This window comes from Canis lupus, chromosome 16, assembly GCF_003254725.2.
Source record: "Canis lupus dingo isolate Sandy chromosome 16, ASM325472v2, whole genome shotgun sequence".
Classification (NCBI taxonomy): Eukaryota; Metazoa; Chordata; class Mammalia; order Carnivora; family Canidae; genus Canis; species Canis lupus.
In genome coordinates, this window is record NC_064258.1 from 7026161 (window position 1) to 7043789 (window position 17629).

General features: G+C 38.8%; 1 protein-coding gene across 2 annotated transcripts in view; it reads right to left on the reverse strand.

Annotated features, from left to right (window-relative positions):
• MGAM2 (maltase-glucoamylase 2 (putative)) overlaps positions 1 to 17629 on the reverse strand; it is an 86522-nt gene that overhangs the window by 9018 nt on the left and 59875 nt on the right. For both annotated transcript variants that reach the window (XM_049094880.1, XM_049094881.1), the window contains exons 36-46: positions 16216 to 16300; positions 15292 to 15430; positions 13210 to 13343; positions 12894 to 12928; positions 12680 to 12796; positions 11974 to 12122; positions 11780 to 11864; positions 11249 to 11305; positions 10687 to 10811; positions 8282 to 8370; positions 59 to 108 (exon numbers count right to left, since the gene is read on the reverse strand). In XM_049094880.1, the coding sequence (XP_048950837.1) occupies positions 59 to 108; positions 8282 to 8370; positions 10687 to 10811; positions 11249 to 11305; positions 11780 to 11864; positions 11974 to 12122; positions 12680 to 12796; positions 12894 to 12928; positions 13210 to 13343; positions 15292 to 15430; positions 16216 to 16300 (1065 nt within the window). The remainder of the gene's footprint in view (positions 1 to 58; positions 109 to 8281; positions 8371 to 10686; positions 10812 to 11248; positions 11306 to 11779; positions 11865 to 11973; positions 12123 to 12679; positions 12797 to 12893; positions 12929 to 13209; positions 13344 to 15291; positions 15431 to 16215; positions 16301 to 17629) is intronic.

The following is a 17629-nucleotide window of genomic DNA, read 5'->3' on the forward strand; positions in this document are numbered from 1 at the left end:
GAATGGATTTATAAAATTCAATATATTTTATTGAATAAATTAAGACTATTTGTCTTACCTGAGTTGCTGCAAAGTTTGCCAAGAAATAGTTGCCATTTTCATAGGTATCTGCAAACAAGAAAAAAGAATGAGCAACTACCTCATTGCTTCAATGGTAGCAGATAATCTTGTATACAGTAAAGGGGTCACAATTACTGATTAGGATAATCATGATCTCTCTGAGGAACACTAAGGATAGTAGTCAAGTCAAGGATAGTAGTCAATAAGGATAGTATTCTTTCACTCCAGGGTAGTGTGGAGGTGTGCAAATGGAAGACAGTTTCAGGCCACAATCAAGATGTTGTAAAACCAAAAAATCTTAGTTGAACTAAGAATAGATACCCCAGATGAGGAAACGTGGAGGCTACTGACTGGTTTTTCCTTTGCCGATGTAGCAAGCGCATAGCCATGAGAGTTGACACAGCTGTGATGATAAAGGCTCAAAGCAGGGGAGAGTGGTTAGGAAGTCAGGCTCTCAAGTCAGATTGACATGGATTCAACTCCCTGCTCCTACCCTTAGTGGCTGTGCAATCTCTGGCAAGTAGCTTAACATTTTATCATCTGTAAAATGAAAATAGTAGCACCTAGCTCGTGGCGTGCTTCAGGAGCAGAATAAGTGCTCAAAATGTATTCTTCACTATCATTAGCAAAGTCATCATCATCTTCATTTTCATTATTCTTCTCTCCCTACTCTTAGATCACCCTATCACAGTGCCATAGTTCCCAAGCCCTCCTGCCTATACACAACTTACTCCATCAATTCTTCCTGAGACCCTCTCCATTCCTCCAGGCTCCAATCATGCTCCAGAACACTCCATTCCGACAAACACTCTACTTGACTCTTTATATCAAGCAACCACCAAATTTCTTTTTTTTTTTTTTGTGCCATACTGTCTAAAAAAAAGTATCCTCTGCTTGTTATGTCTGTATACTCAACTCGTAATTCAATCCTACATCTCCTGTGTTTCAGTTCCTGTGTTTTTTTTTTTAACACTGAACTCAATCTTTTCAAAGTCACCAGTGACAGAGTACATTAAATCTAACTATCTCTTCACAATATTCAGGTTTTTCAGACCTCTTTCCCCAAACATCTCCACCTTGAAATAATCCTTCATAGATACCTACTTTATTCATTCTTCTCATGTGGCTTCTATAACTCCTATTTCTTTCCATCTTTCTTTCCTTTTTCCTTCCTTCCTTCTTTCCTTACTTCCTCCCTTCCTCCTTCTTTCCTTCCTTCCCTCCTTCCTTCTCCACACTCAGCATGGACCCAATACGGGGCTTGAACCCATGACCCTGAGATCAAGACCTGAGCTGAGATCAAGAGTTGGATGCTTAACCAACTGAGACACTCAGGTGTGCCTATAACTCCTATTTCTTAAAAGTCAGTTTCATTTCATGCTATGTTCTTGCCCTTATCAGCATTCTATCTCTTACCAATATTCCAACATATTCCCTCCATGAACCAATCCTTTTCTTTGCTTTCTATAAATCACCTCCACACTTGCAGAAACAGTATGAAACTCATATTTTGAAATTTAGCCTTGGCTAGAAAATGTAACCTAAGCAAATAGAGACTTTTTTTAGCAATTTTAATGAAGAATTTTTAAAGAATAGAATTTTGTTAAATTGGGTAATCTAGGATTATCCTCGAACTAGCTATTAAATCTCCTTATGTAAGGAAAAAATTCACAAATAGAAACCTATTAACAGAAAATTTAAGTTAAATTTATACTTACACTGTATATTGGTGTTTCAAATTTTGAATTTCTAAGTCTGGTGAAAAGGAGCAGAGAGCCTCTCTATAGAAGCTAAAAATCAGGGACTATTGATTTTTAACCTTGAGAGTAAGACATTTGTTGAAGTAAACTAGAACTTTACAGAAAATTGTTTTCCCCCTACATTTTTTGAAATATATTGTTCTTGGGAGCTGATTTTTAACACTACACTACCTGTGGTGTTATTAACCCACTATGGCATGAATCATCTAGTCTTAATTAGCTCAAGCTGTATAAAAGGACTCTAGATTCCCTTAAAGCAGTGGTTTTCAACCAGTAGTGATTTTGCTTATGGGACACCTGGCAATAGCCAGAAACACATTTTACTGTTACATCTTAGGATTAGAGAGAGTGCTTTTGGCATTTGGGGGATATTGCTAAACATCTTGTAATTAACAGCCAGCCAGCACAAGTAAAAAAAATGATCGAGCCCAAAATGTGAGTACTATCAATCATATGTCTGATAAGAGACTCATATCTAGAACATCTGAAAACACAATTCAATAATAAAAAAGACAATCTGATGTAAAAATTGACACAGAATGTGAACGGACATTTCTCCAAAGATGTATGAATGGTAAGTACATGAAAAGATGTTCAATGGGATTAGTTATCCAAAAAAAATGGGATTAGTTATCATAGAAATGCAAATCAGTTGAAGCCACAATGACATATTACTTGACACCCACTAGAATGACTATAATCAAAAAGACAATAATAAATGTTTATAAGGATGTGGAGCAACTGGATCCCACATGCACTACTGAAGGAATGTAAAATAGTACAGCCTCTTTGTAAAAGAAGCTGGGAGTTCCCAAAAAGGAAACACAGAGTTACTATATAAAGTGGAAATTTCACTCTTAGGTATGCACCCCAGAGAAGTAAGGAAGTATGTGATTACAAAAACTCGTACATAGATGTTCATAGCAGCATTTTTCCTAATAGCGAAAAAGTGGAAACAACCCAAATGTCTAACAGCTGATAAATGGATAAACAAAAGGTGGAATGTTCATACAGTGCCATACTATTCAGTCACATAAAAGAAATGAAGTATAGATACATGCTACAACATAATGGAACCTTAAAAATATTATGCTAAGTGAAAGAAGCCAGTAATAAAAGGCCACATTTACTCCATTTATGTGATTCCATATGATTTCATTCATATGAAATGCTTAGCATACATAGATCTATAGTGACAGAGTAGTAAATGCCTAGGGCTACATTTCCTGGGGCTGGAGAGAATGAGGGCAGGGCAAGGGAGGATTGAGGGATGATATCTAAAAGTTAGAGGATTTAGGGATGCCTGGGCTGCTCAGTGGTTTAGCATCTTCCTTTGGCTCAGGGTGTGATCCTGGAGTCCTGGGATCAAGTCCCACATTGGGCTCCCTGCATGGAACCTGATTCTCCCTCTACCTGTGTCCCTGCCTCTCTCTGTGTGTCTCTCATGAATAAATAAATAATTTTTTTTTTAAAAGGTGGAGGGCTTATTTTGGTGGTAAAAAAAATGTTCCAGAATTGTCTTTGTAATGATTGCACAAATTGGTGAACATACTAAAACCACTGAATCGAAAAAATAAAATAAAATAAAATAAAATAAAATAAAATAAAATAATAAAACACTGAATCGCACACTTAAAAACGGTAAACTACATGATGTGTGAATTATATCTCAATAAACCTGTTACCAAAAAAGTTAAAGTCAGGCCCAAGAACTAACAAAAATAAAGGGCATTTCTTTTTTATAAAAAAAATATATATATTTTAAAAACCTACCCGATTAATCTTAAACATTAATCCAGTGTGATTTCTACTTGCTATAATACTCCCAGGCTTCTCACTCCACTTGTCATCAGACTTTTTGTCATCACACCCATATTTACAAAGTGTGAGCCCCACCAGGAGACTCCATTAGGCATCTCAGATTCCAAGTGTGCAAATTAATCTCCATAACTCTCATCATTCTTTAACCTGACTTTATTGCCCATGTTCCATATCATGATAATGGAATTGTTTCCTGCCTAATCACCCAATTGTATAGCTGGCATGATCCAACGATGCATTGTTCACAGTCACCTTGGCAAGATGTCACTGACGTGACGCCGTGTTGAATACCTCAGCACAGTCACTAGCTCCTTTTGCTACAATTTCTGGTTCACCAAACAAATCCTTGATTAAAATTTTATCCTTCACATAACTTTAAGGAAAAATATGTACTTCCCAATAAATGGGAACATTCTAGCTCATTAATAAGCATAGTTCTTAAATTTAAAAATTGGCATTGTAGCTTATTATTCTCTTACAAGGTTTAAGTCTGTGACTGTTTTAAAATCTAATTTGGATGGTCAGTTAACCTCCTTTCTCTGACTTTTGGACTTTCTATTGTCATATTGACCACACTTTTTTGAATGTAATATGTCTTGTCTAATATATCTTATCTTAAAGGCTTATACTGGAATTTTATTTACCTTACCATATTAATGATATATTCTACTCAACATCCACGTGCCAGGAATTCTTTCTCTATATGAATTAATTTTGTCTACATGAAAGGCTCTATGTGGTAAGTAGGGTTTTGTAGATGTTAAGGATGAGAAAATGCTGGCAAAGAGATGTTAAGCATCCTTCCAAAAGGCATATAACCAGTAAATGGCTGAAATGATATCTGAATCCAGAGCTACGGGATGCCACATGTCACATGCCACATGTCACAAGCTTACTTATCAGACTGAACTTCACAGAAACAATCAAGGACTAAGTAAGTTGAACTTTGAAAAAAGTAATCTAATTCTTTCATATCCCACCTGTTAGCCAGGTTCCTCCTCTAAATAAGCAACCAAATCACTTGAAAAATAGCTCTTTTAGATACCATATTAAATGAATATGGGGTTATAAAGCATTATCCATACACTGAGAAGGGAAATTTAAAGTCCCATCTGTAATATTATTTATTAGGATGCATTTAACAAAATATGTGTACTGAATGCACTGAAAATTACAAAATGCTCTGAAATAAAGAAGACCTAAGTAATTAAAGATGATAGACAGATGTCCCCAAATTGATTTGCAGAATCAATGCAATTGCACTCAAAATTCTAGCAAGTTTTTTGTTAATTATTATTTGTTAAAACAATTTTGAATCTACCTTTGTTAACACAGTGTGATATTGCATAAGTATGGACATAGAGATCCATGCAACAGAACAAATAATCCATGGGATGCCTCGGTTGCTCAGTGGTTGAGCATCTGCCTTTGGCTCAGGGCATGATCCCAGGGTCCTGGGATCCAGTCCCACATCAGGCTCCCTGCAGGGAGCCTATTTCTCCCTCTGCCTTTGTCTCTGCCTCTCTCATGAATAAATAAATGAAAATCTTTTTTTTAAAAAAGATTAAATAATCCAAAAATAGACTCTCAGCCATACAAGATCTATTCATAGCTAACAGAAGTGTCAAGGTAACATAACAGGGGAAAAGATTCTGTTTTCAAAAAGGTGCTGGATCAGTTGGATAAACATATGGGGGAACAAATGAACCTTGACCATAATGTACAGACAAAATTTAATACAAAGTAGGTGATAGTGACAGAACGTGAGAGACTCCTAACTCTGGGAAACGAACAAGGGGTAGTGGAAGGGGAGGGGGGAAGGGGGATGGGGTGAGTGGGTGACGGGTACTGAGGGGGGCACTTGATCGGTTAAGCACTGGGTGTTATACTATATGTTGGCAAATCGAACTCCAATAAAAAATACACAGAAAAAATAGGTGATAGTCCTAAATGTAAACGCTAAAACTGTAAAGTTTCCAAAAATAAAGGAGAAAAAATTTTGTAACCTTGGGTTAAGCCATGTGATGTGATTTCAATATGTATTTGGTCTTCACCCCCTTTCTGGCACAGAGTTCTTAAAATGCTTGGAATTTCCTAAGTGATGAGAACAAAGTGTCTTTTGTTATGTTAATGAGGACCTTTGAAAGGGGATTGGAGCTGGAGATTGAATCAATCTCCAATGGCCAATAATGTAGCTAATGATGCAGATGTAATGAAGCCGCCATAAAAACCCAAAAGGACGTGGCTCAGAGTTTCCGGATTGGCGAGCATGCAGAGGTTCAGGAGAAGTAATGCCCCGGAGAGGGCACAGAAGCTCTGAGTCCCTTCCCACATACCTTGCCCTATGCCCTACACATTTTTTCCACCTGGCTGTTCCTGGGTTATATAAATATATATTTAGTAATAATAAATATATTATTATTAAAGTATATTATTAAAATAAACTTTAATCAAAATTAAAGTTTCTTGCAAGATACTTATAAAAGAATTGTATGGGAAAGTTACAGACACGGAGATGCAAATCATATCTGATAAAATACTGGTATACATGACTCCTACAGGTCAATAATGAAAAGACAATATAATAAAGAATAGGCAAAGGACTCAAACCAATACCTCAATAAGAAGACATACAAATAACCAATAAAAAAAAAACAAAAAAAAAAACAAATAACCAATAAACATACGATGCTCAACGTCAAGGAAATGCAAATTAAATCCATAAGGAGATGCACTATGTACTACTAAAATAGTTAAAGCTTTAAAAACTACCAACTCCGAGTGTTAGTGAAGATGTGGGAATGGGAACTCTGAATTATTGCTGTTGGGAAGGAAACACATTATAGTCATTTTAGAAAATAATCAGGCAGTTTCTTCAAAAGTTAAACATACACTTATCATCTGACCCAGCCTGGCAATTTCACTTCTAGGTTTTTACCCAAGGGAAGTGAAAATGTATGATCTTGAAATGACTTATACTCAAATAATCATGGCAGGTTTACACATAATGGTAAAAAACATAAAACAACTAAAATATTGATCAATAAGTAAGTTGGATAAACAAATTATGGCATATCCATACAACAGAATGTTACAGGAGTCAAAAAGTAATAAGCTACTTTTATATGCCACTGTATGGCAAAACATTTTGCTATAAAAATTGTTTTGCTAAGTGAAAGAAGCTAAGCACAAAAGGATACACACTGTATGATTCTATTCACATCAAACCTAGAAAAGACAAACCTCAACTATAGTGACAGAGAACAGACCAGTGGTTGCAAAGGCCTGGGAGTGGAGGGCAGGTCAATGGAAATATGTAAAAGCGGAATTTTGGGTTATGAAAATATTCTTGATTTTGATTATGATGGTGGTGATACAACTGCATATATTTGTCAAACCTTATTGAACTATATATTAAGGATGGATACATTTTATTTGTGTAAATAATTATTTGTGTAAATAAAATAAATTGTATAACTCTAACAAGTTGATTAAAAAAGCAATAATTTCACTTCTAGGAATGTACCCCATAGAAATAATCTGAAACACAAACAATGGTTAATATTTGATGGTGTTTATAACTGTGAAAACTGAAAATATCCTGTGTCCTAGATAGAGAGTAATTACAGAAAGTTAGATAAATTATGGCATATCCTCTCAGTGGGATGTAGTAACCATAATTGTGTTTATAAGGAGTATATGATAACATGTCAACATATTTCTATCATTGTTAAGTGCAAAAAACAGGATTCAGAAATTAAATATGCAGTATGTTTTCATAGATATAAAAATTAAGCATTTTCTTAAGCAACATAAAAGCAAAAGAATACAGCAAAAATATTAATTACTTTTTTCTAGTTTTCTATCTTTCAGATATTTTCTTTAATGATAGCATATTAATGAAGAAAATGAAAAGGGGATATTACCAATAAAAAAACAGTTTATAATTTCAGAAACTGTGACATGTTATAAGATTAAAATGTTCTCATCCACAGTAATAAATACTGGAAAATGGGCATCGGTTGGTCAGGACATGTCAGTATTTCTGTAGAAATGTTTAAGGAAGAGGATGTTCTGACTAAAGTGACAAACCCCAATTATCTAAGGTAGCACTATCATGCCCCTAGATTGGGGAAAGAAAGCATACAAAGTAATATTTCATTGATATAAGCATCTTGTTGACAATGCTTAATTCTATACTTCTGAGACTAAGAAAATTTCTGAGCTCTAATCAGTCTCCTGTGTGGGCCTACTTAGGAGGAACAGGGTACCTGGTTATAGATGGCTGGCCCAAATAACAGAGCCAGGTCTGTCAACCACTGAGAATGAATGAATGGTCAACCCAATAGCTGCATCCACACTTTTACCAGAGCAAGGCAGTTAATTACACAGACATAGGTCACCCCTGGCTGAATCCGTAACATCATGTTGCTGAACGTACAAAGCTGGAACCATATACTCTTCTATAGTAATTGCAATGTAAAATCAAGTGCAGGCAAAAATTGCAAAAATTCTTTCAATATCATCACTTTATAACAGTAGCAGAAACAGGTTTAGAAAGAGATTTTCAGGTCACGCCAATTACATCCTGAGCTATGGTTTTTCTGCAAGTTCTTTGGAGATCCTAGAATGCTACTCACCAATACTTTGTCCATCATCCCAGAATAGCTGGCCTTCAGCTTCCCCATTGTCATCCAGTGCAACAATCAATCCCATAAATTTTTGTCGGCTATGAAAAAAAGAAGGAGTTATTTTTATCTAGATTAGAGGTTGTAAGAATGAAGGATGGTTTCTGTTGAAAGTATTACTCACCCAAAACAACAAAAAAATTAATGCATTAAAAGGGTATTATGCTGAGTGAAGTAAGTCAGTCGGAGAAGGACAAACATTATATGTTCTCATTCATTTGGGGAATATAAATAATAGTGAAAGGGAAAATAAGGGAAGGGAGAAGAAATGTGTGGGAAATATCAGAAAGGGAGACAGAACGTAAAGACTGCTAACTCTGGGAAACGAACTAGGGGTAGTAGAAGGGGAGGAGGGCGGGGGGTGGGAGTGAATGGGTGACGGGCACTGGGTGTTATTCTGTATGTTAGTAAATTGAACACCAATAAAAAAAAAAAAAGAAAAAAAAATGCACATAAAAATGCACATAAGAGTTCTAAAAATAGGTAAGTTAAAAGGCATCTTCTTTACAAAAGAGCTTATTGCACACCCCTTAAATATTAAGGTTTCCTACATGGTTTAAAACAATTTTATTTTAAAAATTATACACATGAATGTCTAATATATAACACATCGAAACATGAATACCATTAAATTGAGATGTACTTAGATATTTGTCTGTGAAAATATATTTTGCAAATAGCAATGGATTCCATCTCAAAGGATATATGTGCAAACCAATTTTTATTAAAGAGTCCTATTTAAATTATTTTATGAAATGAAAGAAAATATTTGTTTGAAATTTTGAGGTGGTTTCTTTATTTTTATTGTTCTTTTAAAGATTTTATTTATTCATTCATGAGAGACACAGAGAGAGAGGCATAGACATAGGCAGAGGGAGAAGCAGGCTCCATGCAGGGAGCCTGATGTGGGACTTGATCCCGGGACTCCAGGATCATGCCCTGAGCCGAAGACAGATGCTTAACCGCTGAGCCACCCAGGCATCCCTGAAGTGGTTTCTTTATAGTAGAAGCTTATAAATAATTATGGTAAATAAACACCAAATATGTATAATTGATGTCCTTTGATTTGAATACATCTCAAAAAACTTAATTTTTAAAAGATTTAATTTTTAATAATTAACACAAATTTTTTAGACATGGTTTTCTTATGAATTAAAAAAATAGATACCTACTAAACAAATACACATATAAGATATGAATTCCTTAGGAAGAAAACCACCAAACAACCCTTCAGTAGCTTCCAGATTGCTACAGAATAAAATGCAATTTCTGTCTTGGCATTTACAATCTTCCATGACCTGATCCTACCACGCTTGAATTGCATTTATTTTGTATTTCATCCCTCTCCCTATCTGCACTCCAGTTAAACTGAGCAGTCTACTACTCCCCAAACCAGACTCATTTTTCACCTTTAGCTCTTTAATACTCCCAGAATATTTATTTCCTTGTCTTCATATATTCAAATCCTATTTATTATTCAAGACTCAGCTCAAAGCCCTCTTTCATATGAAATCATGCTTTATACCACAAGGCTAAGTTAACATCTCTCCTTTTAAATGGTTATAGTTTTTTTATGTGTGTCTCTCTTGACATAACATGTTCCCTTTAATTTAGTAAATGTACACAGATATATGAATATAAATAAAATATATAAATAAAAATAAACTACTGAGTTGACCAAAGCAGACTTCGAAATAAGCACTAAATCATCCTTGGACAGCCATCACAAATCAAAGAATTCATTAATATTCCCAGCTTTTTTTAATAATGTGGAAAGAGGTAAATGCTACTGTCCTCAAGGAAATTTTTGCCCAGGGGTGACTGAGCAGCTCAGTTGGTTAAGCATTGGATTCTTGATTTTGGCTCAGGTAATGATCTCAGGATCATGAGATGGAGCCCTCCAACTCGGTGCTCAGCATGGAGTCTGCTTACGATTCTCTTCAACTCCTTTGTCCCTGTCCCCCTTCCCACCCCCATGTGCACTGTCTCTCTCTCTCTCTCTCTCTCACACACACACAGAAAAGAAAAGAAAAGAAAAGAAAAGAAAAGAAAAGAAAAGAAAAGAAAAGAAAAGAAAAGAAAAGAAAAGAAAAGAAAAGAAATTAAAAAATAATTTCGTCCTAGGCTTTGGACACAGAGCTACAGGTAAAAGATCTCCCCAAGACTGACTTCATGAACGCAACCTCCCCCAAGTCACTCAGAAGGTACTTACAGAATTTAATCAATGAGACCATCTGTAAGTGTGTTTATTTATCCCCTGAGCCCTGGTTAAGGCAAGCAGCTCCATTCGAGGCGACCTCATTACAAAGGTGAGGCCAAGGACAAAGTGAGGCCTTTGGGACCATTGGTCTCCTTACCTGGCGTGAGTGTTCATCGCAGGCTCTTGCCAAGGCAGGATGTAGCCCCCTCTGATGTGAAGGTTGATGTGGTCAAGGGGAGCGTTCAGGATTTTCCACTGCCCTGTTGATACACTGCCAGATTCCTAGAAGAGAGAATTCAGGCAGGGAAGGATGAAGATAAAGAGATGGAATGAATGCTGCAAGCTTTAATACAACAAGTCTTTCCAAGCCTGCTGGAAAGTCAGCAAGAAACAGCAAGTCAAAGGAGAAAAATCGCTGATTTCAGCTTTGTTTAGAACTCTAGAAATCTAGTCTTTTCTCTGTATCCTCCAGGAAAGATGGGGGTGGAAGAAAAGTCACTCTGATATGGGCGGCAGGTTTTACCTAATTATGCTTTTGTGTATACTTTTATATAAGCAAATCTTGCTTGGCTGTAAGGTTGAAAACTACTGCCTTGGAAATTAGGTGCCTCAAAGTCAAGAGAACTTGAAGAGAACAAGAAGAACTTGAAGAGAACAAGAAGGCCACCCTTCTAGCCAGCATGAGCCAGTCTGATTCTTCACAAAATGTAGGTTCTTACCGTGCTGTAGTCATACCAACGAGCTCTGGGAAAATAAGCGCTGACCTGAAACTTGTTCTGAAACATAAAATCGACATGTCATTATGCATATTCCAATAACTTAATTATTAAAATAATTATTAAAATTCTTTCTGTAGAACAAAACTACAAATGAGAATTTTATTAATGATTTTAAGAATTTGGGAAGTTTGAAATGAAAAAGATCTGAGAAAATTCTTCAAACATATAGAAAAATTCATTTTTAAACAAGGTACACTTGATGAAGATATGGGGTAATGAGACACTAAAATGAGAAATCAGTTGGGGTTGTGAAGTGAAGTTTTCATTAATGGAGATTTTGAAAAAAGAAAAAGATCTCCCTTAAATATTCTAGAAAGATATTTACTAGAAAATAGCTAGTGGGACAAGATGACCTTTAAAACACCCTTCTTGTACTTTATTTATTTTTATTTACTTTTTATCTATTTTTTTTTCCTTCTTGTACTTTAGATTGTGTAACTGAGGGTTTCTGATCTCTGATGGAAAACTCACATTTTCCAGCACAGGGCTGATTAAGATGGCAGGGCCCAACATGAACTGGCAGTCGATGACCCATGTTTCACGGTCATTCGTAAACCTTCAAAAGAAAAAATATGAGAATACCCAGCAGCCTGTGAGGACTGTGGCAGAGGACTATCCCCAAGACCCAGCCACAACCTCTGCTTGGGGAGACAGGCTGTACTCACTCCTGGAGCAGGGGCCGCACAACGGTGCTGCCCTCCACGTGAGCTTTATGCATCAGAGTGTAGAGGTAGGGCAGCAGGGTGTATCTGGTCTCGAGGACTTTTCTTGAGAACATCTCGAAGGTTGAATTCCAGGCCACAGGATCTTGTCTCTAAAAAGGTAAAAGAACATGTGGCAGATATTTCTTTACATCATCCTAATGGTATCAGAAAAGGGTCAGCAGGCACGTACATGTCCCACATACCAGTTACTGGGATCTCACCCTTCATTTCTACCCCACCCATTCTCTTCCCCTTGCTATCCTGCTAATCCATGCTACTTGCTTCTCACTGTTTACCACTGACTCCTAAGTCACCTGTACAGCCCTGGAGAGACGGGTCTCTATGCAGCATTGACAGAGCGTGGATGGATTTGAATAAAATAAAAATTCTCCAAAGAAAAGGAGCTGCTCTTGTTTTAGCCCCATAGGGAGCTCTAAACCCCTCTGTCCTCATAGGCATACATCCCCCAAGACATGAACAAAGGTCTATTCTTGAGAATTGCTTATAATTCTGGGGTTTTGAACTCTGTGGGTTTTATAAGAAGTGGAGGTTCTGATTTTTATGATTTTTTTTTCCTCATCCTACTCAGAATATGATACTTTTGAGGGTAAAAATGAAGTTGTGATTCAAGGGCGCAAAACATGGTGGCACCAAGCTGCTGCCTCACCCTTGTCCCCATGGTGTTGTGGTTTCTGGAAAATGGATAAAAGGCCCCCAGTTGCATCCAGCGAATACACATCTCGTATTCGGCATTTCCAAAGAAGCCACAAATATCTGCTCCTGTCTGAGAAGATGCAAAATCAGAGCATGAGGTGGGACAGTTTGTAGGTTGCGGGCACTCTGGGGTCTGACTGGTTAGCGACGGCCCCAGTATAACTTACATACGGTATTCCAAAGAGACTGAACTCCATCATGCCTGCAATGAGAAGACACAGCTGTGTTGGACGAAGCAGCCCTTTCAGAGGGTAGGTTTGCCCTTTCTCTTCCATACCCTATTTGGAAGCCCTGGGCCACCTATGATGAAAATATCGAAAGATGGGTATAGACTATAAACTAAAATTCACACCCACAGAGAAGTCGGCTGCTGCTGCTTCTGCTGCCCATGTGGATGGTACCTGGACATAACCAATGCGGCTGCCAGCACACAACCCAGTCCCCTCCCAGCCAGCAGAGGCCCCTGGGAGTAGGCCCACACACCAATGATAGACTTCTTCAGCTGGTCCCACGCGGCCGTGTTGTCACCCAGCCAGTGGCCTCCCCAGCGGCCAGAAGAGGGGAATGTGGAGCGGGTGATGACGACCCCTCGCTGTCCCGTCACCTCCTGCACAGCTCTGATCGGAGGGGAACAAGGAGGTGAATTGAGGGTGAATTTGAGGGTGGACAGCTATGGAACTACATTACAGAGAGCAGCCCCAGTCTGGAGTGTGAGGCGGCAATGGCACTCCATTCTGAGCCAGAAAGCATCTTCCCCAGAAGCATCTGGTGTTTAAAAGTGATGCTAAGTGTCATGGCAGGACTACTGGAGATCTATCATCACTTAAATGTGGATTTCCTTTCTTTAAAAAAATTAAATTGACTAGTTGTCTACATAGAGGTGGGAAGAAGGAGCCGAGGGAGGTATGCGACAGGTGTTTACTCTAACCCAGGTAATATCCTGGTCACTCCCATGTACATGGGCTAAAAACCATGATAGACATATCATGGAAGGCTTATAGACATATCATGAGGAAGGTTTCCTTGGCCTCCTTTTACTGTTACAAAACTGAGGCTCAGAGAAGTTAGACAATGTGTCAGAGGACATTTAAAGAGTAAGGAGACAGATCTGGGATCCAAATGAGAGTATGTTTGACTACAGCTCTTCGGCAATATTCTCTCTCTGTATTTGTGGCTACTCCTCACAAAGTGGGATAAATTGGGCACACGAGGACAAATACACACAAAAGATGTTCAGATATGTCCATATGGATGGTGGATCTTTTGCCTGCAGCCTCAGTAAGAAAATAAAAACAATTGTCTGAGAGAAAAATCAATGGAACAAAAGAGAAAGTCTATTAACAGATCCGAGTACGTAATTCAATCCACACATTTGCTGAAGGAAGCATTATAAATCAATAGACACAGATGAATTATTCAATAAAGGATGTCAGGAAATGGGGCTAGCTACTCTGGTGGAGATTAATCCATTCGGTCAGTTCCAATATTTCACACCAACATAAATCCCCACGTGGATGGACACACACACACACACACACACACTCACTCACTCCTACACACAAATCTGAATGAGAGATAATGAAGGCCTGAAATAAGGCAGGGATAGACAGGAAGGGTGGATGTGAGTGATGCAAAGAGCTCTGTCACTGGCCATTGCAGAACTCTAGAAACTAACCAGCTCTAGAAAGAAATGAAAATTCTCTATCCAAGGGAAACTACTAAATCTTGGCAAGACAGTGAGGCCTGTGGGATTTGAACTTGGGGCTGTTCCTAGCTGACCCCATCCCTAGTGCAGTGGCTCCAAAAGCCAGCAGCCCCGGCAGCAGCCTCAGAGGTCTGACCTCTTTGGAGGCTCTGTTAAAAGCACCAGCCCCAGAGCATAATTAATACTTTGCTTTTAGCTTCCAGACCCCTGGAGAAATCTCTATTCCCACGGTGTTGTGGCCATTTGATTGGACTCACAGCGCAACTCAGCAGAGGAAAAAAAATAATTCTCAAGCTAGGGAATTACCAAAACAATAACAATCTTCTGGCACCATCACAGGTATTCAGGCTGGGGTTCAGTTGGGACAAACAAAGCTTGGCTGGTCTTAGAGTACATCCTGGAGAAGTAGAACCACGGAGCACTTTATAAAGCACCTACATATTCCTGGGGATTAACAGGACAGCATATGCACAAGGCTCTGGGCATGCCTGGGAAAGAGCCACGAAAGGAGAAAATTCCAGTGACTCACTGGCTAGACCCGAGATCCTGAGTCAGCGGGAAGTGAAAGGTAGTGCTGTCCTACAAATTGCCTCAAGTTGAAGGCATGGCTTTTCATACTTACCCCTTGGCAAAGGGTAAAAGACATAGAAGCAAGGCATCCAGGGGACCAGGGAAGCCTTAACTTTCCCTTCAGCTTGACTACACCTTAGGCAGCCTTCTTCCTTTTTTTTTTTTTTTTTAATTTTTTATTTATTTGTTTAAGTAATCTCAACACCCAGTGTCGGACTTGAACTCATGACCCCGCGATCAAGACTTGCAGGCTCTTAGGACTGAGCCAGCCACTCTAGGAACACACTCACTCATATGTGGGTCTGGTCTGGGCCCATCCATACAGGCTGTGAACGTCATAGTGCCGCACCCGTGAGCCATCTGGCAGGATCTGCTCACTCTCCATGCACAAGGTCTTGATGCTCAGGCCCTTGTCCCTGGACTCCAAATCTGAGTGGAAATGCCGAGTTAACTTCCCAAAATAACCTGCTTTGTGCATTCACCAGAAATGCTCATTGCCTTGCTTTTTCTCCATTTCAATCAACAACTTTGTTACCAGTGACAGTTGGGATTTCAAGAACTCTTTTGTCTAGAGAATCAACATCCTGTGACTTTATAACTAATGAAGGGTCAGGACACAGTGAGGAGCTGGGGAAGGCCCGCTTCATTTTCTTCTGATATTTGTAGAATGCAATCAGAGCCCACTTAACAGCACAATAAATTCCTTTGTTATTAAGACTGTTTCTTCCACTAGATGGTACCATTCTCAAGGGAATGGATCTCGTTTCAACCAACAGTATTAAGGTCTCCATTTTCTGTTTTTGGTGGATTTGTGTGTGTGTGTGTTTAAAGATTATATTTATTTATTCATGAGAGACACAGAGAAAGAGGCAGAGACATAAATAGAGGTAGAAGCAGGCTCTCTGCGGGCAGTCCAATGCGGGACTTGATCCCAGGATCCTGGGATCAGGACCTGAGCAGAAGGCAATGCACAGCCACTGAGCCACCCAGACATTCTGCATTGAGTGGTTTCTTTCATAATACATCATGTCATTATTTCTCTGCCTGATTAGTAATTTACTCTTGTTCAGGGTAATCTATGTTCTATTTGGGATTTTGTGTCATGTGTACAAGTACTTTCTTTTTCCAAAATTAGGGTTCACTTTGACAGGAAGAGGGAAACTTTCAGAGTTTTTGAGTAGGGAAGTAATTTGAGGAAGGAATCATTTACATACATGGCATATAGGGTGGATTATTAAGAATTTCATCACTGCAGCCTTTGACAGATCCATTCACAAAGTTTGAGGGCTCATTCATATCCTGCAAAGAGTCAACAAACATTCTGTGATGTCAGAGGCAGTGGGGCCTTTTCTCTGGAGGACACTGACCTTACAGAGATGAACACACCCTAGGTAAGCCCTCAGCTAGTCATTTCATTGACTTTGTTTACTCTGAGGCATTGACCCAAATGGAATCTAAGAATCTATGTTCATCTAAGTAGAGTGTTAAACTCCCAGTTTACCTGGCATTTTTAAACTTGGGAGGATCATTTCATAGTAGCACAGATATGGAGATTATGCTGGATCCATGACCTAAGGAGATTTCTTGATACATCTCCCAACACAAGAAGGCCATCTTTGTTTTCTTGTGTGTGAATTATACACTTTTTATCTGTGGCCAATGGTTGCCAATACCTTCCTTTACTCTTTCTCAGTCTAATTCTGACATCAGCAGAGACCAAACACAGGAGGAGTGTCTCGCTTTCTGTGGTAGATGCAGTCCTGAAGAGTTGTAGGTAACTCAGAAACAAATATGGAGATCAAATCATTCTCGGGGGCTTATTACTTAAAGGCAAGAAGTAGCTGTTCCCGAGGTGAATGTTCACTGCCTACTTTATTCGCAGAAAAGTTAAGATTTTGTAAATCGGACTACCTTAAACCAGGCATACTAAGGGCAAAGGCAAGTATTTGGGGAACTGTTTACTATTTTGAGTTTTTCAGTTGCATCTTCTTTCCAGCAGAACAAATATCCCAGAGTGATCATCTCCCTATTCCTCAGAGCTACCCATACCTCTTCACTACCTGCTTTGCCTGTTCAGGCTAATATTTCATATGTCTGCTTTGCGCCTATCTACCCCAAGAATAGTGGCCAGAGAAGCCCCAGGGCTGATAGTGGGCTTATAGGTTTGTCTCTGGGTGAATTATGAGCTTCTTTCAGCCTAGTCCAGACCTATGAAGCTCTTGAGAGCTAGCCTAGAATATGCTCAGGATTTCAGGCCACTGGACAGTGAGGAAGAAAGTTAGAACACTGATATGCCTCCCATCCCTAGGAGAACACGAATAGAACAACCTTTGGACACATATCCCACAGACATCTCAAGAAGCCCTACTGACAGGTGTGACAAATATCTGAACAGGCCTTTGAAGATGAGTCTGTACCCTCACTATGGTAAACATCTATTGTCTCTTGAATTCATGCCTTGCCCCCACTAGCTCTACCTGTATCATAAGATACAGGACTGTCAAGCTCCTGTAGTGTTAGCTTCTGGGTAGTTTGACCAATGGAAGGCACTGGCCAGTGACTGGAGGATGGGAGATAAGAGAAGCTGGGGTATTTGTCCCTCTCCCTCTTTCTCTGGCAGCATCTCCA